Source organism: Sapajus apella, unplaced genomic scaffold (genome assembly GCF_009761245.1).
Source record: "Sapajus apella isolate SASKATOON/1434 unplaced genomic scaffold, GSC_monkey_1.0 scaffold61, whole genome shotgun sequence".
Lineage (NCBI taxonomy): Eukaryota > Metazoa > Chordata > Mammalia > Primates > Cebidae > Sapajus > Sapajus apella.
Genome location: NW_022437001.1, coordinates 7,373,441 through 7,397,637, shown reverse-complemented (window position 1 = coordinate 7,397,637; position 24,197 = coordinate 7,373,441). Strand labels below are relative to the sequence as shown.

Genomic DNA, 24,197 nt, shown 5'->3' with positions numbered 1-24,197 from the left:
CTCATCCTCCTGAGTAGCTGAGACTACAGGCATGTGCCACCACAACTGGCTAATTTTTTTATTTTTAGTAGAGAGAGGGTTTTGCCATGTTGGCCAGGATGGTCTCGATTTCTTGACCTTGAGATCCGCCCGTCTCGGCCTCCCAAAGTGCTGGGATTGCAGGCGTGAGCCACCGTGCCCAGCCCAGGTTCAAATTGTTTAAATCCTTAATGCTGTCTAGTTGACAGCTGTCTCTAATGTACAACAGTCCTCCTGCCTTTTTTCACCTTAACCTTATTGAAAGGTCCAAACAAATCACATTCTGAGTTTATCTGAGTGTTTTCTCATAATCAGATTCAGGTTAAACATTTTTAGCAAGAGGTGTACTTCCCATAGCCTCATAATGGCAAGTTCCTATTTTCGCCAGTATTGGTGATGTCAGCATTTTTTTTCCCATGAGGCATCTATTAACATTTTGCAAAAGACTATTGTTCCATAGAAATGTGTTCCCTAACCTGTGTTGTTTAGAAAACATCTGAATAAAAAAGTGACATGAACGAAAACGTTTTAGAGTTTGTAGAATGAAAAGCAGGTAAGGATTAAGTCAGTTTTAAAATTAACAAAACTTCTTCATTTCCAAGATAGCACAAACTGAGCTTTCATGAAACGTAACCCTTACCAAAACAAAACTGTCCAGACAAGCAATGACAAGTTTAAAGAAACGAAATAAACCATCTCAAGAACTGTCATTCTGTTTGTGTTCGATAGCTGAAATTTGAAAGGTCTAATTTTATGTTCTTTCCATTAAATCCTCGGCTTCATTTAGACTTGTGCTTAATTTTCTGTCATTGACTACTGAGTCTACAATCACTCTTTGCATTGTGGTAGTCTTTTAGTCCAAATAATAATGAAAATGGTGAGACCAGTAATTCATTTTTTATTATTCTATATTAAGAATCAACCTATATCAAATAGCTGCCAAATGCATGTCATTATGAAAATTGTGTGTAAGGACTGACATCTTGGTTCCATATACTAATTATACTGAATGGCCCCCATTTATAACCATATCGACTTGTCATAATTTGATCCTGGCTACTGCCTATGGATGCTATCTTTATCACATTATAGCAAACACTTGAGAGATTAAGTTTTTCTTAAAAATCCTAGAATAGCATACAACGACTTTACTACTTATTACGTCACCTAAGAGGCTTTTTAAAAATGAGTTGCCATTCCACCCACGCAGTGAGGTAGCAAATATGCCTATTTTCATCTCCATTTCAGGCTAGCGCCTTTCCCCCCTCGGGTGACTTCCCGAGGACATCCCTGCAGCAGTGAGCCTGAGTCCTGGCTCTAGGTACATGTTAAGAAATATTAATCAACATGAATGCGTGCCTTTTAAGAGAAAAAATTGTGGGTCCTTCAGCCTTTAAAAACCATGCCACGGTTTAAAAACTTAAAACTATATTATGGTGGAATGCTGAGCATTTCTTCAAATCACTGTGAGGAGCTTGTCTTTAATTTCACCGGTCTGTCAAACGTAACGCGTCTCTCCCCAACCCCACATTTTAAGCTTCCAAGGAGTGTAAGAAGGGGCTCTGGGTGTCCCGGCTGCTACAGGCTGCTGCGGGTGACGGCAGGACTTGGCCTCGTCCGACTCCAGGGCGTCGCGAAGGCCGGGACGGAACCAACGTTATCCTCTAACTTTGGGGACGAAAGATTCCATGGAACCTAAGAAGGGCAAAACCTACCCTAAAGGCCGTAAACCGCCCTCCCCTCCCCCGCCGGAGAACTTCTCGGCGCAGAGCTGCCGCAGGCCGCCACACACCGGGAGACCTTCAGGCTCACGCGCTATCCGCCACACGCCGGAACTGCGCGGCCACGTCCGCGGGGACCCGTGCCATGCCCCGTACCGCCACCCGGTCCCCAAGCGATCCCCGGATCGCAGGCGATCCCCGGGTCCCAGGCAATCCCCGGGTCCCACGCGCCAGCAGACGGCGCTGCGCCTGCGAGGGAGGATCCGGCGGAAGGGGCGGGGTCAGGCGGCACTTCCGTGGCTTCGGGCGGGTGAGTACACGAAGTACGCGCGGCGTCGGGGAGTGGGAACTGGGCTCCCGCCTACGGCTGCCCTCCCGCCGGGGGCCAGTGCGGCCCTCCGGGGCGCCCCCTGGAGGATTTGGGGTGGGGGAAGGAAAGGAGAGTATTACCGAATATTCTCCTAGGGGTGGGGGATGTTGTGTGCACAGGCAGGAGTCGGCAAATGGGTTCAAATGGAAGGTTTAACAAAGAAGGCCCTGTACATAAACAGTGTTTTATAATTCTCATTTTGGACAGGTTTCTCAGGTTATCTTTGAGCCACAGCAAGGAAGCTTTGTTAAGGTGGCTCATGTCTCCAAACCCGGTGAATGGTTAACCCGAGGCCGCGTCAGAGAAAGCCACTGTGACTCCTACCAAAAAGTGAAATTAAAACTCTTCGGGGAATAAAATCCAGGATATGAAAATAGGATTCAAACTAAAAGTTAGGAACAGTATCTAGGTTCTGTCACCTGCTGTGCCGGGCAGGGGCTAAATCTTTTTAAGCAGAGGACATGCTGTCTTCATATGTATTTCTCGTTAGAAAATGAAAGGCAACCTAAACCAAAATAATCTGATAAAATTTTTGTATTCATTGCCTGTCTTGAGAGTTGTACCCGAATCCATATGTTTTGAAAACATAAGCTGATAAAACTTTCCAAGTTGGTAGAAAGCCAAAAGTTTCCAGAAAAACTGTGTGGATTATCCAGCATTTTGCGGTTGTCTACAATGCTCAGAATATTCCTTTACAGTGATTTTACACTACTGTTTTGTTCAGGGTAACGAGATTTTTAAAAATCAAAGACAGAGACAGGTTTTTAAAGGGCTGTATCCTATTAGGAGAGAGAAAACAAGCATGAAAAGTTACATAACCGTAAGAAATGTAAATCACCATTTGAGATATTTGAAGATATCAAAACCTTTATTTAGACTGGAAAGAGCTGGTGAGTGCTTGAAACAGTTACCATATAGTTGATTGTTGCCATGTGGGAATGGGGGGTCCCTCAAATCCAGATCCTATTTCTTCCAACACAGGCCAAAGATCTGTATTTTTAAGTGATTTTTCTTGATTTTTAATGTTACTTGCAACTAATTTAGTTAACAAACACCTGTGGGTGGGCCAGGTGCAACTAGTTTGGTACCTCTGCAGATTTTCACCTTAGTACAATCCTTCACTTAAAAATGGTTCAGCTAAAAATTTTTTGATTTTGCAGTGGGTTTATCCAGACATAAACTTCATCATTAGATGAACAAATAATTGAATAATAATTACCCAGAAATAATTGGAATTAGAGATCAGAAAAAGTCCTGGAGACTGGGATTGTTAGGAAAGATTTTAAGCTGGTTAGGAGAGAGATCATAGAGGGGGAAGGATATAAAAGATGAGTCAAATCTTGGGGTTGGGAGAGTGGTAGGTTTGGAAGATAGTAAACTTTCCTTAGAGGAAATTTGGAATGGCAAGTGCAAGAGGTGCTGCTGGTCTGGGGACTACACTTTGAGAACCACTGGCCTAGAGTATGGTGAACTTTTGGAGGAATTTGAGTAGGCGGGTAAGGAGACCACATTCATCTTTCAGGATGAGTCTTGCTGTGAAGTCTGAAAGGAGAACTGAGGAGGGAGAAAAGAGGATGGTTTCTTAGAGGTGATTGGCACCTGCTTGGGGCCAGGCCCTGTCCTAGGCTTGCTCATGCATACTGTCTCATTTCATACTCACCATGACCCTGATAGGTAGATCTTAACGTTTTCATTTTGTAGGTTAAGGAACTTTGAGAATATGAGAAATTACCCAAGTACCATAGTTGGTTGCAGAGCTTCCTAATTCAAGTCTAGATTTGAAATAGGGTGGTTGCAGTGGGAATGTATCAAAACATTTAATGGTCATGGAATTTAGAAAAATAGAGACTTCTCAAGCAAATTTAAAGCCAAAAGTAGTAATTGGGAAATCTGAATCTTACTGGAAAAGTGATCAAAGTTAAAGTGGACAGAGAACTTTAGGAAATCCCTGCATGAATTTGGTATGCGTTCTTTATTACTCTTAAATCATGATGATCTATTTAAACCTGTTTAAAAGTTGCTTATTTAAAAAGTCATTCTGCTTGACAAAATTTTTCTGAAATTATTTGAAAAAGAGAAAGTAAAGCCTTCTGTCGGGGGTGGTGGGGTATGGTAAACAGATTAATGGCATTTGACAGCCTGTCTTCAAATCAAAAGTGGTTAGCATTGAGGAATGGAAACACATGGTACAACACTGCATTACCTGTATGAATTGTGCTGCGCTGCAGACATTGATCTAATGTATTGACTTTGGAAATTCTGTATGCTTTTTTTTTTTTTTTTTTTTTTTTTTTTTTTTTGCTAGAATGGTTATTGAAATTGAGAATATTCATTGGATCAATTTCAAGACAAATATCTCAAGTCAGACTGGCTTCTGCTGAGCAAATTTTTAATGAAGGAAAATATCCATATATTGAAATCAGCTTAAAAAGAAAGTCCTTAAATATATATATTACTGTAAAATCTAGAAAAAAATGTACATTTTAAAAACATCAATTAACCAAGTAATCACTGTAGTGGAGTTATTGACCCATGCAGAATTATGGCATATATTCATTAATTCTGTGAGCAAATAATTGTCCTATAAATACAAAGATAACCAATATGGTTTGGCTGTGTCCCTCCCCAAATGTCATCTTGAATTATAACTGCCACAGCCCCCATGTGTCATAGGAGGAGCCTGGTGGGAGGTGACTATATTATGGGGATGGGTCCTTCCTGTGCTATTCTTGTGATAGTGAATGAGTCTCGTGCGAGCTAATGGTTTTAAAAAGGGAGTTTCCCTGTACAAGCTCTCTCTTTGCCTGCTGCCATCCATGTAAGACGTGACTGGCTGCTTTTTGCCTTCTGCCATGATTGTGAGGCTTCCTCAGCCATGTGGAACTGCAAGTCCATTAAACGCTTTTTCCTGTATAAATTACCCAGTGTAGGGTATGTCTTTATCAGCAGGACTAATATACTAGGTATGGCATACTTTGAGGTATCTTACTGAATCTTGTAAAGCTGGGGAATTTCTCTTGTATTTTGGTAGTGCTTAGCTTACAAATTGTAGGATGAAGCCATATTCCCAAGAATCATGAAAATTAGTTGAAACATTTTGATTTGGTCTTTTTTTTTTTTTTTTGACTTATGCTTTAATGGAGGAAGATAGAAAATTCATCAATGCAAAAGAATGTTTTATATACTCATTAACCTAGTGATTAATGTAAATTATATTTTGGCAATGTAAAATACAGTGTGTTTGGCCTCAGAAAGAAACTACAGAGTTAGCTGCAACTTAAGATAACTGGAAAGGCTCCTTACATTGTCTTTGCATACCACCTTTATTATAGTAGTTCTCAATGATATCTAGGGAGGGAATTAAAAAATGATACAAAGCTCTTTCCAGCTGTGGTTCAGAGAACTGTAGTGAAGCTGTTTGGCAATGACATTGTGGGACCATGAAATTTCTCCAGAAGTATTTCCAATAACAACCAGTTAAGAAGCTTAATAGTTTCAAAGTTTGGAAAGCACCTAAGATATCTTAGAGAATTTAAAAACATTATAAACCCCACCTCTTTCCTACAGAGACATTTTAAAGCATGGACATAACTTTAAGGAGATTGGGAAAACATAAGTAGTTTTCATAAAGTTTCAATGAATACCCCAAGACACAAGTGTTGAAAACACTTGTTTTCAACTGTTCACTAAAATGTCACTTTGGAGGTACAGGTAATGCTGTACTTGCAGTGAGAGGATTACTTTATCCCTAGTTAAAAGCATCAGGTGTCAAGCTTGGCTTCCATTTACACAGGATGCACCAATAATCCCTATAATAGTGAATGATTCAAGTACTATACTACATTTCCAACATATATTTGCCTATTTGCTTAGTCGGTACTAGGGTTCTTTTAAACCCCATAGATTTGTAGAGTATTTTAAAAGTCTAGAACTACCTCAAAAATAGTCTTGAAATAATACCAAGCTCTAAAAGAGCTCACTGGATATTTTAATAACATTTACAGAAAGAAAGACAAAATTTGCAGTAGCTGAGTTTATTTCAAGTTAAGAATAATAATGTAGAACATGTGGGCTAAAATGTTTGGTAATTAATGTCAAAAATTGCCAAGATTATTAATATATATTTTGATAATCACTATTGACCAGGTTAATTTTTTGTGCAAAATACACTCTATATTAATAGAACAGGAAAATCGTTATTTCAGACCACTAACAGAAGAAAACCCACAGCAAGAGAAGCACCTCTAGGGCAATTAATTGTTCAGGAAGTTTACTAGCTTTAGAATACATCATTACACTTCAATTACAGAAATGTTTCATTTTTAAAACTAGAGTGTTTTAATGTACTTTCAGTACCGACTCAATCTAAGGAGCCTTGGACACTTGTGAAAAAGACATATCCACAAAGATGCTGCATTTCTAGTGTGGGGGTGAATTAATACTTCTGTAAGAAGGAAGGAACTGAATCACCTCAGCATCAATAAACAACATTTTTATTTTAAACAGCAACTCATAATCTGATGACTCATTTTGCTTTACTAGTTCAAAATTAGGCAGGAGCAGAACTAAGCTAACTGGCCAGACCCAGAAATGCAGTCACGCAGCTCATGATGTGTGATAATCGGCAGAAAGGCCCCTCAACTCTTGTCCATCCTTCACATCTGTATAGGTGTTCAGTATAACCACTTGTCTTTATCAGCTTTAAGCTGCATACAGGCAGAGAGATCACAAACTGCAGGGAGGTCGTAATGGTCTGAAGGGAAATTATGTTCTTCCTATAGAGGTGAATTAAGTAATACTTCCTGGGCCTTCTTTCGAAGCAGCCACTTGTCTTCTCCCGAGGATAACTGCTGAGGTTGCCCATCTTCTTTTCTGGCAGGACCTAGTCAGCTGTGTTAAAGGGAAACCAGGAAGTGGTCATGGGACTTTTAAGCTTTTGTTTATCAACTCTGTCTTCAGTACTAGGCACTTCCTTGAGACTTCCTTCTTTGCATGGGGGACTGATAAGCTACTCAAGGGGCTATTCTTTATGACTTGGAAGGAATCAGCAATTCTAGAAGGAACCATTGCCTTTGGTACTTCAGTTTGTTCTATTCTTTTCTAGAACGACAGAGTCACATATTCAGGGAATCTTTATGCTTCTCAGGCTCAGGTTTGGGTTCCACGGGCATCCCATTTTTATCCTTTCCTTCTTTCTTCAGAAGCCACTTATACAGAGCCTCCTCACAACTCTCATCACATACACAGCCAAAGTTTGTGCACGGCTTATTGGCTCTGCACACCTCCTCTACCTTACATGGGTCCTGATGATTCTGGACAACCCAATCCTCTGTAACCATGCTGGGGGTGGACAGTGGTTTCTTGGCCTCCAAGTGGTCATTCAGGCACTTCAGATTGCCCAGGTTTTCAATCTCCACACCTTTGGGCTGTTTTCTCTGACAGTTGGTATAGGAGTCAGTCTTGACAAGCCAATCATTCACATTACAGGACTGGAACAAGAATTTAAACTTCTCACTGATTTCACGACTACCATTCTCAGGCTTCCCCAGCTGATGGGATTTCTGGGGAGTCACCAGCCAATCTGATAGGTCCATCTCATCTTGATTAGGAAGTTCTAGACCTTCAACCTTTTCAATGGAGAAGGAACTAGTAGTGGAATGGCTGTTACACTTTTGATAACCTGGTTTTTCAGGAACTTCCTGTTGCTGATTCTTCAGGAGCCAGTTTTCTAAGCTCTTTAGATTTCCCCAGACATTACTGAAGAAATTGCAGGCTCTGGAAGAAGTCTGACTATTCTCCAAGGTCTTCTGTTGGGTGAACCAATAAAGAATCAATTTCTTTATTGGTGCTGGATATGTAAGGGGTCTGATGACCACTGGCAGGTTTGCTTCCAAGGAGTCATTCACTGAGAGAGACAGCTGCAAAACTGGATGCTGACTTCTGCTTTGGCATTGGAATATAGCCTCTCCTCTCCAGGAAGGGCCCAGTATTTGGTGAACTGTGAGCCATCAAGTGCTCAGGAATTTGAATGGTTCTGGGAGACCCAAATGTGGTGATGGTGTGGCACAAAGCAGTTGTGTCGGCTAAAGAGCAGGACAATTGAATCTTCAGGTTTAAGGGTCAAACTGCCCAGTCTTTCCAGGCACACAGAGAATTGAGTAGCTAGAGCTTTGTTTTGGGTACACTCCATTTGATGAGTAAGGCAACTGAACTGGCCCAATAGCCAGTAGAACTGCTGAGCCTGCTGTTATGAAATGTCTCCTCTTTAAGCTGATAGATGAGGTCTACCTGTTCATATAGCCACACTTACGGTGTCTAAGACATTCCAGGTAATGGTTTGTGCAACTGTGAATCTGAGCTTTGACCTCTTGCAAGTTATCTTTAATTTGCTGTTCAGCCCGGAGAACTCCACCAATAGCAAGCTCCCAGTCCTTCCATGCATCACTACACCTCAAAAGGAGTTCTCTAGTACTGGAGCTGCCACTCTGGTCTTGGAAGGTATTTCTTCTTCTCACTGCTCCAGGCCAAGTGCCTCTCTGGGTGATATGAGGGGACCTTGGGTGGACTGAGACATGGCCCCACACTAACCTAGGGCCCAAAGCTGATTAGATTATTGATCAAATTCTTTGATTTCTTCCCATCAGAAAGCAGGAAAAGATGCTGAGTCACATGAGCAGGTAGGAAATCCTCTCTACTTACATGATTTTGCCATTTTAGTGGAATTAGTCTGTTCTGCCTGTGACAGTATATAAGGGTAGAAAGCTGCTCATACAAGACTGAGTTATATTGGCTTTTACAAAATTTATGGGCTGCTTTAAAATCCGGTTGATTGGATAAATTCATGGGGTTAAATATATTATGAACTTAGTTATCAGGAGTGAATTATTGTCTGTGGAGCAAAAAATATTTTAAAATGTGGTCTGTTCTGTCACCTTACACATTATTGAGATCTCTTACTGATACAAAACTTCACCTAGGAGATAGAACCTAATTTTTCATTTTGGCCTAAGCAAAAAATAAATAAAAAGATAAACTGCCAGCCATAATCAGGCATGTTCAAATGTACAGGATTATTTTATTTTCTATAGAGTTGACACCATAATAAATCTGGATTTATGAAATCCATAATTTTTTCCAGTTTCTGCCACTAGTTGTGAGGCCTTGATGAATCAGCCTCATGCTGCTAGGCCTCACTTTTAAAATAGGATGTCATCCACTGTAGGATTGTTGTGAGGATTAGCTGAAGAAATGCATGCACGATGCCTCACAACACATTAATAAACACTCAGTAGAAGGTGGCAGCTGCTGCTCGTCAGTCAGATGGTCCATAGAGTTGGGGGGAACCAAGAAAATTAGTGCCCTGGGAAGAAGTTTGAGGATGTCAAAACCCACAATTACATACATCTGGATAGCTTTTTGGTTTTGGCGAAAGAATTGGAGTAAGATGGTATCATCCTTTGTCTGGTTCTTTCTTTTCACTGAAAGTCCTTTTAAGATTTGTATTGGCATCAGAAGGCAGAGAACTGTAATTCCAAACTGTGATAAAACCTGCAGTTTAAATCATAAGCTTATCAGGCTGGGCATGGTGGCTCACGCCTGTAATCTCAGCACTTTGGGAGGCAGAAGCAGGTGGATCACCTCAGGTCAGGAGTTCAAGACCAGCCTAGCCAACATGGTGAAACCCCATCTCTACTAAAAATACAAAAAAACTAACTGGGTGTGGTGGCACACACCGGTAGCCCCAGCTACTTAGGAAGCTGAGACAGGAGAATCACTTGAACCTGGGAGGCAGAAGCTTCAGTGAGCCAAGATCGTACCACTGTACTCTAGCCTGGATGAGACAGAGCCAGACTCCATCTTAAAAAAGACAAAAATCATAAGCTCATCAGACAGTTGGTGTAGATTTTCTGAGAAAGATTACAATTAAATTGTTGTATGAAACCACTATTTTTAATGTTAAAGCAATTTATAATATTTATTTAGAGAATATTTGCTTACATTATTGTAAATGGACATATCTTCATCTAGTAAAGCTTTTGGTTCTAAGTTTTGATTTCTTGCAAAACCTTTTCTTACCATTTTTCTGTTTAGAAGATTGGTTAAATGTCAAAGGTGCCTTGATTCAAAACAGGAAACTTGGAAGGCAGAACGTTTTAGTAAAGGTCCTTCAGTCACACAGGTTAAGATTGTTACCCAAACTTTTCTTTATAGTTTAGTAGATTAACATAGAGTAGACAGAGTATATATTCATGAACCTAAAAAAAAATATTGGAAGGTTACCGTGTGCCAGGCACTGTGCTTGTTTCTGAGGAAATATGCCCTTTCTCTGGGAGAGCCAGTTGAGATAAGCAATGAGAATTGGTAGGGAGAGGTTTATAATCAGATAAATTAGAAGACAAGAAGGCAAATACTATTTCTCAGATGAACAAAAGACTGTGGAGCGTTGAATAGAACACTTAACTGCCTGGATAAGGTGTGGGAAAATGTATCTCTGAGGAGGTGCTATTTGAACTGAGTAGGCTTTTGTCAGCAAAAAAGTGAAGGACTTGCATTGCAGACACCTAGTTTTTATTACAGCATATCTATAATTTAAAAAAATTACCATGCTCAGAAATGGTTACTGTCTCATATATATCATGTTATTTCAGAGTTTTTTTTGAACTTCAAATTTAACATGATGATTCTGATAAAATATCTGTTCATAGACGAAAAGGTAAATTGTGATTATTGCTTATTTCACCTTGCACATAATTCTTTTTACAATTTTTTTAGTACATATGCTGACTATATCTAATTTAGAAACATATGAATGCATTTGATGTAACACCAATAGTCACAATAACTGGTAAAATTAAGCATTCATCAAGTTTGACTCTGATGTTAGGAAAAAATCTAAATGCAAAAGGAAGCAAGTTACAGGTTATGGCAAAGATTATAAATCATGAGTAGTTATTAGACATTTCTAATTAAATTTTTTAAATTCTGAATTTTATCTTTTAAAAAAGATTTTTGTTTTTATTTACTTTTTCTTAACGTACAACTGTATTAGTTTTCTCTTGCTCCTGTAATAGATTACCACGAACTTAGTGTCTGAACACAAATTTATTATCTTATAGTTCTGTTGGTCAGAAGTCTGACATGGGTCTCACTGGGGTAAAATCAAGGTGTCAGTAGCTCTTCATTCCATCCTGTAGGATCTGGAGGAGAATCAGTTTCCTTGCCTTCTCCAGCTTCTATAGGTTGTCCTCATTTCTTGGTTCATGGCCCTTTTACTCCATCTTCAAAGCCCTGAAGGATGGATTGAATCCTCACATGATATTACTCTGCTGTTCATTTCTACCTCCCCCTTTCATATTAAAGGATATTGGTGATAACATTGGGTCCACCTGGACAGTCTAAGATAAATCTTTTTACATTGTCAGCTGATTAGCAACGCTAGTTCCATCTGCAACTTTAATTCCCTATTTGCCACATAATATAACATATTCATAGGTTCCAGGGATTCAGGTGTGGACATGTTTGGGAAGCCCTTCTTGTGCCTGTCATAGTAACATGCTGCTTAAAAAAAAAAAAAATAGAAAAATATGGTCAGCCAAAAAACAACATAAAAGCACCATAATACCACTGATCTGTAGATGAGGTTACATACCCATCGATATATATATTTCTTCTTTGTGTGTGTGTATGGGGAGGGTGTCAATTTAAAATTTTTTGAAAAAAGTGTTACACTTCCTCTTAATCTTGAATTCCTTTTTCAGTGATCTAGTCTCATGGATTTAAATGACATCTAAACATCGAAGGAATGTTGAATTTTATCAGATGCTTTTTCAGCATCAATTGAAATGCTTGTACGCTTTTTGTCTTTCGTTCTGTTGTTATGATGTATGACATTGATAGATTTGTATATGTTGAACCATCCTTCTATCACAGGGATAAACCCCACTTGGCCATGATCTTTTTACTGTCAGGCCAGTATTACTGATACCAAAACCAAAAATATAATAAAAAATGAATACTAGAGGCTAGAATTCAAAAGAATAGTATTATTTTTCTCTTTAGTATTCAAATGAATACTAGCCTGGTATTAGTTCATTTTCATGCTGCTAATAAAGACATAACCAAGACTGGGCAGTTTACAAATGAGGTTTAATTGGACTTACAGTTCCATATGGCTGGAGGAGGCCTCAAGATCATGGTGGAAGGCAAGAAGGAGCTAGTTACATCTTACGTGGATGGCAGCAGGCAGAAGGAGAGCTTGTGCAGGGAGATGCCTGTTTTAAAATCATCATATCTCATGAGATCCATTCACTATCAGGAGAACAGTACAGGAAAGACCCAGCCCCATAATTCAGTCATCTCCCACTGGGTCCTTCCCATAACGTGGGAATTATGGGAGCTACAAGGTGAGATTTGGGTGGGGATGCAGAGCCAAACCTTATCAACCCTGTAGAATTTTTTTTTTTTTTTTGGAATGTCTTTGGTTTGGGTGTCAGAGTAATACTGGCCTCATAGAATGAATTTGGAAGTATTCCCTTTTCCTCTATTTTTCAGAATAGTTTCAGTAGGATTGGTGTTAGTTCTTTAAATACTTGATAGAATTCAGCAGTGAAGCCATTGAGTCCTAGGCTTTATTAGACTTTTTATTACGGCTTCAATTTCATTACCTGTTATTGGTATGTTCAGGTTTTGGATTTCTTCATTGTTCAATCTTGGTAGGTTTTATATGTCTAGGAATGTATCCATTTCTTCTAGATGTTTTCAATTTATTGGCATATACTTGCTCACAGTAAGCACTAATGATCCTTTGAATTTCTGCAGTGTCAGTTGTAATGTCTCCTTTTTCATCTCTGCTTTTATTTATTTGGATCTAATCACTTTTTTCCTTAGTTTAGTTTGCTCTTGATTTTCTAGTTAAGATGCATTGTTTATTTGAAGTTTTTCTTCTTTTTTAATGTAGTCACTTATGGCTATAAACTTTCCTCTTAGTACTGCTTTTGGTGTATCCCATTGGTTTTGGTATGTTGTGTTTCCATTATTATTTGTTTCAAGACATTTTTCAATATCCTTAATTTCTTCATTGACTCACTGTTCATTCAAGATCATATTGTTTGATTTTCATATATTTGTTAGTTTCCAAAATTATTCTTGTTATTGATTTCTAGTTTTATTCCAATGTGGTTAGAGAAGATGCTTGATCTTATTTCAATTTTTTGAATGTTTTAAGACTTTTTTTGTGAGCTAATATTTGGTCTATTCTTGAGAATGATCCATGTACCAAAGAGAAGAATGTGTTTTCCCCAGCCGTTGTATGAAATGTTCTGTAAATAGCTATTAGGTCCATTTGATCTGTAGTGCGGATTAAGTCTGATGTTTTATTGTTAATTTTTTGTCTTGAAGATATGTCCAGTAATGAAAGTGGAATGTTGAAGTCTCCAGTTATTATTGTATTGGGGTCTATCTCTTTAGGTCTAATAATATTTGCTTAATATATTTGGGTGCTCCATGGTTGGGTACATATAGATTTAAAATTGTTATATCTTCTTGCCATATTAAACCCTTTGTCACTATTTAGTGACCTTCCTTGTCTCTTCTTACAGTTTTTGTCTTGAAATCTATTTGTCTGATATAATTATAGCTACTCCTGTTCTTTTTTGTTTCCATTGGCATGGAATAACTTTTTCCATCCCTTTAGTTTCAGTCTATGTTTGTCTTTATTGCCTATAGAAAGTGAAATGGGCTTTCTATAGGCAACAAATCATTGGGTCTTGTATTTTTTTTTATCCAATCCACCACTCTATGTTTTTCGACTACAGAGATTAGTCCATTTACATTTAATGTTATTATTGATAAATAAGCACTTATTCCTGCCATTTTGTTATTTTCTGGTTGTTTTTTAGTCTTCCCTTTTTTCTCTCCTATCTTCATTATAGTGAAGATGACTTTCTCTAGCGAAATGATTTAGTTTCTTGCTTTTTATTTTTTGTGTATCTGTTGTGTGTTTTTTTTCTTATGTTTGAGATTACTGTAAGACTTGCAAATACTGTCTCTTCACCCATTATTTAAAGCTGAAAACAAGTTAACACTGTTTAGATAAACAGAAACATGAATAGAAAACTAATAAAGAGTATGCCTTAATTCCCCACTTTTTAATTTTTTGTTGTTTCTGTTCATATCGTATATGCTGTCTGTCTTGAAAAGTTGTTGTAGTTATTATTTTGATTGGTTCATTGTTTAGCCTTTATACTTAAGACTAGTTTACACACCACAGGTACAATGTTCTTTTGTATGCTTTCTGTTACCAGTGAGTTTCGTACATGCAGATGATTTCTTACTGCTCAATAATATCCTTTTCTTTCTCACTGGAGTGTTTTTTTTTTTTAGCATTTCTTGTAGGAAAGAATTGGTGTTGATGAAATTTCTCTGCTTTTGTTTGTCTGGGAAAGTATTTCTACTTCATGTTTGGAGGATATTTTCACTGGATATGCTATTTTAACATGATTTTTTTTCCCTTCACCACTTTAAATAGGTCATGCCACTCTCTCCTGGCCTATAAAGTTTCCATTGAAAAGCCTGCTGCCAGTCATATTGGAGTGCCATTGTATGTTGTTTCTTTTCACTTGCTGCTTTTAGGATTCATTCTTTATCCTTGATCTTTGGGAGTTTGATTATTAAATGCCTTGAGGTAGTCTTTGAATTAAATCTGCTTGATGATCTGTATCCTTCTCGTACTGACTATTGATATCTTTCCCTAGGTTTGGGAAGTTCTCTGTTATCCCCTTGAATAAACATTGTACCTGTCTCTTTCTCTACTGCCTCTTTAAGGCCAGTAGCTCTTAGATTTGCCCTTTTGAGGCTATTTGCTAGATCCTGGAGGCATGCTTCATTGCTTTTTATTCTATTCTCTTTTGTCTTCTCTCCCAGTTTATTTTTAAATAGCCCACCTTCAGCTCACTAATTCTTTATCTTTTTTTGGGGGAGGGGATAGGGGTCTTGCTTTGTCACTCAGGCTAGAGTATAGGTGGTGTGATCAGGGTGATCAGGGCTCACTGCAAGTTCAAGCAATCCTGTCACCTCAGCCTCCCGAGTAAGTGGCACTGCAGCCACCACACCCAGCTAATTTTTGTATTTTTTGTAGAGATGGGATTTTGCCATGTTGCCCAGCTGGTCTCAAACTGAGTTAAAGGCGTCTACATGCCTTGGCCTCCCAAAGTGCTGAGATTACAGATAAGAGCCACCATGCCTGGCCCAAGCTCACTAATTCTTTCTTCTGCTTGATCAAAAAGCAGACTGTCCTAAGAGACTCTGATGCATTCGCCAGTATGCCAGTTGCATTTTTCAGCTCCAGAATTTCTGCTTGATTCTTTTAAATTCTTTCAATCTCCTTATTAAATTTATCTGATAGAATTCTGAATTCCTTTCTTGTGGTATCTTGAATTTCTTTTTTGTTTGTTTGTTTTTTGTTTTTTTTGAGATGGTGTTTATTCTGTCACCCAGGCTGGAGTGCAGTGGTGCAATCTCAGCTCACGGCAACCTCCACCTTCCAGGTTCAAGTGATTCTCCTGCCCCAGCCTCCCAAGTAGCTGGGATTACAGCACCCACCACACCTGGCTAATTTTTGTATTTTTAGTAGAGATGAGGTTTTACCGTGTTGGCCAGGCTGGTCCCAAACTCCTGACCTCAAGTGATCCACCCACCTCAGCCTCCCAAAGTGCTGGGATTACATATGTGAGCCACCACACTCAGCTATCTCTTGAATTTCTTTGAGCTTCCTCAAAACAGCTATTTTGAATTATCTGTCTGAAAGATCACATATCTCTGTTTCTCCAGGATTGGTCTGGTGCCTTATTTAGTTCATTTGGTGAGGTCATGTTGTCCTGGGTGGTCTTGATACTTATAGATATTTGTCTGTGTCTGGACATTAAGGAGTTAGGTATTTATTGGAGTCTTCGTAGTCTGGGCTTGTTCTTACCTGTCCTTCTTGGAAATGCTTTCCAAATATTTGAAAGGGCTTGGGTGTTCTGATTTAAACCATATCTGCATTTGGGGGCACCCCAAACCCAGTAACACTATGGTCATTGCAGATTCATAGCGGTACTACCTTGGTGCTCTTGGATAAGATCCTGGATAATTCTCTGGATTACCAGGCAGAGACTCTTGTTTTCTTCCCATACTTTCTCCCAAACAGAGTCTCTGTTTTGACCTACCTACCTAGAGCTGGGGATAGGGTTATATAAGCAACCCTGTGGTCACCACCACTATGACTGTACTGAATAAGACCTGAATCCAACACAGCACTGGGTCTCACAAAAGGCCCACTATAACTACTACCTATCACTTGTGTTTGTTCAGATTCCTAGGGCTATACAATCAGCAAGTGGCAAAGCCATACAGGCTTATGTCCTTCCTTTGAGGGTGGTAACTTGCTCCAGGCAAGTTCAGAGATGTCATCCAGGAGTAAGAGCCTGGAGTCGAAAACCCTAGAAATCTACCTGATGCTGTGTTCTACTGTGGCTAAGCTGGTGCTCAAACCACAAGACAGTGTCCTTCCCACACTTCTCTCCCTTTTCTAAAGACAGAGGAACCTCACCCCATGACTGCCACTACCACAGGCCCACAAAGAATACTATGTACCAGACTACTGTTGATGATGTTCCCTTAAGGCCCAGGGGCTCTTTGGTCAGCTTGTGGTAAATGATGCCTGACCTGGGACTCACCCTTCAGGGCAGTGGGCTCCCCTCTGGCCCAGGGCAGGCCCAGAAATGCCATCGAAGAGCCAAATCCTGGAATTGGGGACCCCAAGAGCCCATTTGTTTCTTTAACCCACTGTGGCCAAGCTGGTACCTAACATGCCAGACAAATTCCCCTTTATTTTTCTGTTTGCTTTTCGCAAGCAGTAGTCTCGCCCTATACCTGCTACAGCTTGGAATGTGCTGAGTCTCACCTGAAGCCAGCAAGTCTCAGAGTCTCACCCAAGGCCCTGGATGTGGTACCTTGGTATTGCTGCTGGGCCCAAGGGCTTTTCAGTGATCAGGTGATGAATCCTGCCAGGACTGGCTCCTTTTCTTCAATGCAGCAAGTTCCTTTCTGGCCCAGGGTAATCTACAAATGTCATTCGGGAGATAGGGCCTGGGAGGGAAACCTCATGACTATAACTGGTACCCCATCCTACTGTGGCTGAGGATATCCAAGATGCAAGACAAAGTCCTCCCCACTCTTATTTCATCTAATCAAGCAGAAGGAAGGGGTATCTTTTGTAGCTGTGAGCTGTGCAGCCTGGGATTAGGGAAGGAGTGATACCAACACTCCCTTCACTGCCCCAGCTGATGTGTCATTGGGTTGTGTTCCGCCTCTAAACTCCCTAGTCCACTGGCTCTGGGCTCAGTTCAATACTAGGACTTACCTAGAAGTTGCAGTCCTTGTGGCCTAGACTGCCTTTAAAGTTTAATTGGGACACTAGAGCACTTTAACCCACAGTGGCAAGGCTTGTGTAAGCTCAGGGAACTCAAGTTCCGACTGCTGGGAACAGCCATTCCTTTCTGGCTGGTTTAATGGTTTAAATGTTCCTTCTGTGTGCGGTGTCCAGTGAGTTTGTTCAGGTTTTGCTTTCTGCTATAGCAGGGCGGCACTGAGTTCAGTGCCTCAAAACTGCTATGTTCTTCCTCTTCCCCGGTGCACAGAAATGCTCTCTGTATCATGCCACCACTGCCAGGGAATGGGAGAGGAGTGGCGTTGGGGATTCAAAACGATTTTTCCTGCCTCTTCAGTGCCTCTTTGAGTGATAGGAAGTTAAATCCAGCTAGAAGATGATTGGTGGAGTCTTGCATTCTGCTATCTTGCTCCGCCCCTGACCACCTCTGTCACTCTTTTTTTGAACTTGTTTGGTAATAGGAGGTAGTCATGGTAAGACTTGTTAATTAAGGAGCAAATGTTAAATAGTTCTAATTTGCTCTTAGACTACATATGACAACATCTCCCCTATGGGTCAACAGGACTAGATTTGATATTAAGAATGTTTTATATCCTGCAGATTTCCTCTGCCTGTTCTTTGGCTCCTCCTCATGCCACCACCATCACTGCAACTGAAAGTACTTCTTACTCACTTCAGAAGTGGGCAGAGTTACTAATATCTACTTCCCTTTTAGCCAAAGGACTTCTCTGTTATTTTAACATAATTTATTAAGGAATGCCTGCCATAGAGAGTCAAACAACCTGGGTTTGAATCTTGGCCCTGCCACTGGCTGTGACTGTAATCACTCAACTCTCTGGGTTCATTTCCCCCTCTGTTAAATGAGAATAATAACTGCTGTACTGCCCTCATGGAATTAACTGGAGAATAAAGTGAAGTGAAGGATCTGAAAGTGGCTTGTAAACTCTAATGTGGCAGGTATTTGGGGAATGAAATAAGTTCATATCAGCAGCAGCTCTTTTCTTCTTTTTATTTAAGCAATTGCAGTGTGCCAGGGTCCATGTCAACCTTTGAGGATTCTAACAAGATAAACTAGGTCAAAAAGGTCTTAAATCAGGCTTTTCTTTTCCATTCCTTAATACCTTGCCTAAGTCCAGGTCCTCATCATCTCCTTTGCTAGGCTTCCTGAACTGGGCTCTGTTAAAAAGTCTCATCACTCTTGACTTCATGCCACTGGTTCTAGAGTTATCTCTTCAAAAGCAGAGTTAATTATATCACCTCCATAAAGGTGTCTGTCATTTGTCCACTGCCTACGAGACAAAATTTAATTTCTTGACCTCAGTTTACATCCGGTCCAGCCTTATCTCCTATGAGTTGTTCCATATACCCTAGGCTTCTGCCTTACTGAATTTCTCAGTTTTCTCTGACGTGACAGGGACGAGACCAAGTCCCAACTCTGATTTTGCATATTTAAGTCCTCAGCCTGGAAAGCCTGCCTCAACCTTCTTCAACATTTTTGTTATTTCAGACTCAGTCTTGACATAGACTCCTCTATGACTTGAATTCCCCAAGGAGAGTGAGTTCCTGTAATCTTATCTGTTCCCATGGCACGTTGTCCTTTCTTTGATGTGGTGTATTTTACTCTGTGAGCTCTTTAAGTGCTAGGATTAGGTTATTTAAGATAAGATAATGAATGAGGCATTCTACCTAAGAGAGTGTAGCGGGTTGAATGATGGCCTTCAAAAAGATATGTCTACATCCTAATCCCTGAAACCTGTGAATGTGGCCCTATTTGGAAAAACAGTCTTTGTAATGTAATCAAGTAACTAATTCTGTTATGGTAATTATGGTAATTTGTTACAGCAGCCCTAGGGAACTAATATATTAATAGAAGGTTATGGCACAATGGCTGCAACATAATCAGATACTGTTGTCATCACCATCAGTACCATTACTATAGTCACCATTATTATTATCACCTATCATGGAACCTGAAAAGTAGTATGTACTTAGAAAATTGTAGTTGAATAAAAATACAGTTCTTGCCTATGAGCTTCCAGTCTGTTGGTAGTGGCAGTGGTGTTGATGAGAATTGTGCTTAAAGGTGGTATTGAAAGAGAGCTGCTAAAACAGACTTCTAAAACTCTTAAATTTTTGTTTTGAATATCTTTTTGTGTGTTTGTGTGAAAGGTGATAGTAGATGTTTTAAAATTATTTTTTAGAAAAACTTTTATACATTTTTAATTGTCCTTTTAGAATAATGCTAGTTTTGTACAAATAGACATTAATAATGCACCCCCCCCAAATAGGAAAAAAAAAGCTGTTTTTGGAAAACTGATGAGCATTTATAGTTCTGCCAGTTTAAAAAATCTTAAACTATTCTTTCTACCTAATAGAATGTTAAGTAGCTAAAATTAATTTTATGTTCATTGGCCTTGAAGTACCACGTAGAGGTGGATCTTGGAGCAATAATTTATTCCATCGTGCCACAAGGTGCTTGAAAATCAACCAAAGTTTACAGATACTCATAAACCCAGACGGGGTGAGTTATAGATAACTGTAAATTTTAGTTTGCTACTGGAAGAATTACCAGTGTTTCATAACTTAGTGTAATTAAAATAAAAACTAAGGTTAATTGAGCTCTTACTCCATGGTAGACACTGTTGTAAGCTTTTTACAAGAATTGTCATTTTGCTCTGACAACTACCCTGCTTTCTCTTTACTCCAGAGGAAGCTGAGGCACAGATTGGTCAAGTAACTTTCCTAAGTTCATTTTGGCTTAAGTAGCAGAGACTCGTAATGACCATGGCTCATAACCTCTGCACTGCCCTGACTCAGATACCATGTCATCCTTCATTCTTTAATACAATTTGAAGTAGAGAATATCAGTGTGTCATCATAAAAAGATTCTTACCTAATTTCGTAGTGTTTCAAACTTTAGTGTGAATCTACAGGGATTCTGATTAGTGGGGCTGGGAATGTGCATTTTAAATAAACACCCAGATGGCTCTGACTGTACTTTGCGATACACTGATCTGGTTACTACACAACTCCTATGGTTTACTTATGGCTTGTTTGTGTGCTTTAGGTTAGGCTCCTCTTTGCATACATCTGTGTTCAAGAGTGAGTCTATTGAATACATACATGTGTCTAAATTTACGCCTGAAGTGCCTGCCCTAGTAATCACATTTCCTTTTGTAGAAAATGAATACAAGGCCAGCATCAGAGAGATTCATTTTTTTTGAAATCTTTTGTCTGGGCTTCAGAATCTGGTGTATTGACCTGAGGAAACTGTTAAGATAAATGTAAGAGAAAGCATAACATAAAGTTTCTACCCTAGTGGTATTCTATATATTCAGTTTTTATTAGAAGAAAATTTTAATGTAAATTCCACTTCGCAGTACAGTAGTACTTCCATTATTTGGGTAACTCTGAATATTAACTGTGACCATAAAGGGATTCTTCTCTTTATTTAGTAAGAAAACTTTCATGCATTTGTACCACCAAAATCTCTGATTATGTGTGGTTTAGAATATGGGGGAAACACTATGCTTTCAAATTTTACTACTTCAGTATTTTAGTTATATATTGGACTGGCTAACATGTTTTTCTTTCTTCTAGGAAGGTCGCAAATCACACTGAGCCAAAACGCACCCAGTGTTTTCTTCAGTTACAAATAAAATGAATATGCCCATGCTGCTACCACAACCTCACCAGCATTTCCTAAAAGGCCTTTTAAGAGCACCTTTCCGATGGTACCACTTCATCTTTCACTCACAGACTCATCTCGGATCAGGAATCTCATCTGCTCGGCCATTTAATTCTCTTGGACTCCATTGTACAAAGTGGATGCTACTGTCAGATGGTTTAAAGAGAAAATTATGTGTACAAACAACCTTAAAGGACCACACAGAAAAACTTTGTGATAAAGAGCAAAGATTTGTGGATAAACTTTATACTGGTTTAATCCAAGGGCAAAGGGCCTGTTTAGCAGAGGCCATAACTCTTGTAGAATCAACTCACAGCAGGAAAAAGGAGTTAGCCCAGGTGCTTCTTCAGAAAGTATTACTTTACCACAGAAAACAAGAACAATCAAATGAAGGAAAACCACTAGCATTTCGAGTAGGTCAGTTTTTTTGTGTGTTTTTTTCAGTAGATACTTTTACACATTCTCGGTGTTCTGTTTTTAAAAGAAGTCTAAATAGTTTGCAATTGAATGGGGCCATTTTCACATATTTGGATAAATTTTAAATGACTTCTCATGGCAAATGTTAGTTAAGTTGAAAAAATTGCCATGATCATTTGAACCAAGGCTATGTATTTTAAGAAAATAATATAAGATTTTTATTTTGGCAAGAATCTTGCTCTTGATCCTAGGATAGAAATATTCATAGGAAGAACTGTTAGTGAGTTTACACCTTTTTCTTCTGGCAGTCCTTCTGTTTAATAATCCAAAGTGAATTCCCTGGTTTATTGTCGTATCAACTATAATTATCACATTTCAAAATTCTGCCTCTTAGATATTTTATTAGTCTTTGTATAGACAAGTCTCACTTCTTTCAGGTACTCTTTATTGAGTTTCTGAGTGTGGCTGTAAATACAGTCATCTCAATACCAAAATGTATTTTTTTAATTTTTTTTATTTTTTGAGTCAGTTCACTCTGTCGCCCAGGCTGGAGTGCAGTGGTGTGATCTCGGCTCCTGGGTTCATACAGTTCTTCTGCCTCAGCCTCCTGAGTAGCAGGGATTACAGGCGTGCACTGCCACACTAATTTTGGTAATTTTAGTAGACACGGGTTTCACCATGTCAGCCAGGCTGGTCTTGAACACCTGACCTCAAATGATCCACCTCCCTCAGCCTTCCAAAGTGCTGGGATTACAGACGCGAGCCACTGCGCCCAGCTTTTTTATTTTTAGAGTTGGAGTCTCACTCTGTCACGCAGGCTGGAGTGCAGTGATGATCACAGCTCCAACATCATGCTCAGCTATGACATCATGCCTCCAACGTAATGCTTGGCTAATTTTTTAAAAAGTTTTTCATAGATATGGGGTCTCATTATGTTGCCCAGGCTGGTCTCGAACTTGTGGCCTCAAGCAGTCCTTCCACCTTTGCCTACCAAAGTGCTGGGATTACAGGCATGGGCTACCATGCTCAGCCTATCAAAATGTACTTTAAAAAAGAGATCATATTTATTTGTTTTCTGTCTATTAGATGTTCATTTGATTTCTTGAATAATTTGACTTGGTTTTGAAATTGGGCATTGTAAAGCGGTTTGGATATGTTTGACCAGCAGGAATCAACCAAGGCAGTTAGGATGGAATTAGGATGGAATGAGAATGTCCCATGGTGGTGAACTAGGTGATTTGACCCAACCTTCCTGCTAAAAGCAGCTTGGTTTGGTGGTTAAAGTGCAAAAATTTTGTGGAGAAAGGGTAAATACTTTTAAAATTTAATGTTACATTACACTTTTATCTCACAGTTTATTGGCAATGCAGAGACGAAAGCCTCCTAGTTTTTAGGGTAATGATCATAAAATGCCTTAAAGATACTTCAAAATAGCTCACCAACCAGTATTTATACTGGTCCCCATTTTTCAAACTTCTTAATCTTCTGTCCTCACTGAGGGGTTTTCATTTTGAGAGTACTGCATTGGATGTTAATAATCTTTATGTATGCTAGACAAAGATAATAGCAAACTCCCACAGAGAAATTCTTGTTATGACAAAGTGCCTACTTACTAGATTTTAGAGAATCTTTGAGAAAATGTCACAGAAATATCTGGAATTAACTAGCAGTTCACACCTAACTTTGTAGTGCTATTCTGGTTCTTCCATCTTGATCTTATGAGGCCAGATAAACCTGTGTTTTTATTGCAGTGATGTTTTCACCATCATAAGTAAAAGCAACAAATGTTTATTCAGCACCTAAAAAGGTGTTTAAGAGAGGGATTGGATCTGCCCTAAGAATTGTGGTAAGGAGTCAGGCATACCATACACTATACATACTTTGAGTGTAGTTAGTTAAATGCCTATGTTTTATGTATTTCATTGAATATACACTTACATATCTCTTATGCCATACACTGTTCTAAACATTGCAGACATTGACTCATATAGTTCTTAAAACAACCTGAAGAGAGAGATACTATTACTATAATCTATTTTATCGCAGTGGACACTGAGGTACAGAAGGAGGTTAAGTAACTTACCCGAGATCACACAGCTCGTAAGAGCCAGAGCTAGAGTGAGAACTGGCTGTGTGGCTTCAGGGTGTGTGCTCTTACCTGCCAGGCACTGGCCAACTCTCTCAGTAGGGGAGTTTTCTGCTTTTCTTAACATAAATTATTTTTTTTTCAGGATTCAGTTTATATTCTTTGAGTTATGAGTGAGATGAAGAAAAAAGATGATCCTTTATAAATAGAAAATTGTTTTCTTAATCACTGGGAATTTCTAGAATAATGAGTTGTTTTTCCAGTGGGAAGAAGTGTACAGAACTAAGGTAGGTAGAATAATTACTGACCATGGTGAGAGATGGGCAGATGTAGAAATTGAGCACATTAACAACGGAGACAATGAAGCCTGTCCAGGAAGATCTAGATTATAGTACAAAAGCAAAGCATGTTTTGTAATTTTTAAAAGTGAATCTTGTGAACATGTGGAACCCAGAGTGTTTCCTTTGTAT

At 39.2% G+C, this 24,197-nt stretch overlaps 1 protein-coding gene and 1 pseudogene across 4 annotated transcripts in view; one reads left to right on the top strand and one right to left on the bottom strand.

The window, feature by feature from the left end:
* The first annotated feature begins 1,937 nt into the window (after positions 1-1,937).
* Positions 1,938-24,197, top strand: part of MMAA (metabolism of cobalamin associated A) — a 38,301-nt gene continuing 16,041 nt past the window's right edge. The window contains exons 1-2 of one of the 3 annotated variants that reach the window (XM_032246466.1): positions 1,938-2,049; positions 21,137-21,641. In XM_032246466.1, coding sequence (XP_032102357.1) covers positions 21,197-21,641 — 445 coding nt within the window. In that variant the 5' untranslated portion in view covers positions 1,938-2,049; positions 21,137-21,196. Of the gene's footprint in view, positions 2,050-10,105; positions 10,823-11,146; positions 11,915-21,136; positions 21,642-24,197 lie in introns of those variants that run through there. The other 2 variants (XM_032246468.1, XM_032246467.1) reach the window with 2 other exon arrangements.
* LOC116529036 lies at positions 6,079-8,821 on the bottom strand (annotated as a pseudogene). The gene is made up of 2 exons (XR_004259346.1): positions 8,809-8,821; positions 6,079-8,710 (listed from the first exon to the last, which is right to left on the bottom strand). The product of XR_004259346.1 is annotated as a nuclear receptor coactivator 4 pseudogene (transcript).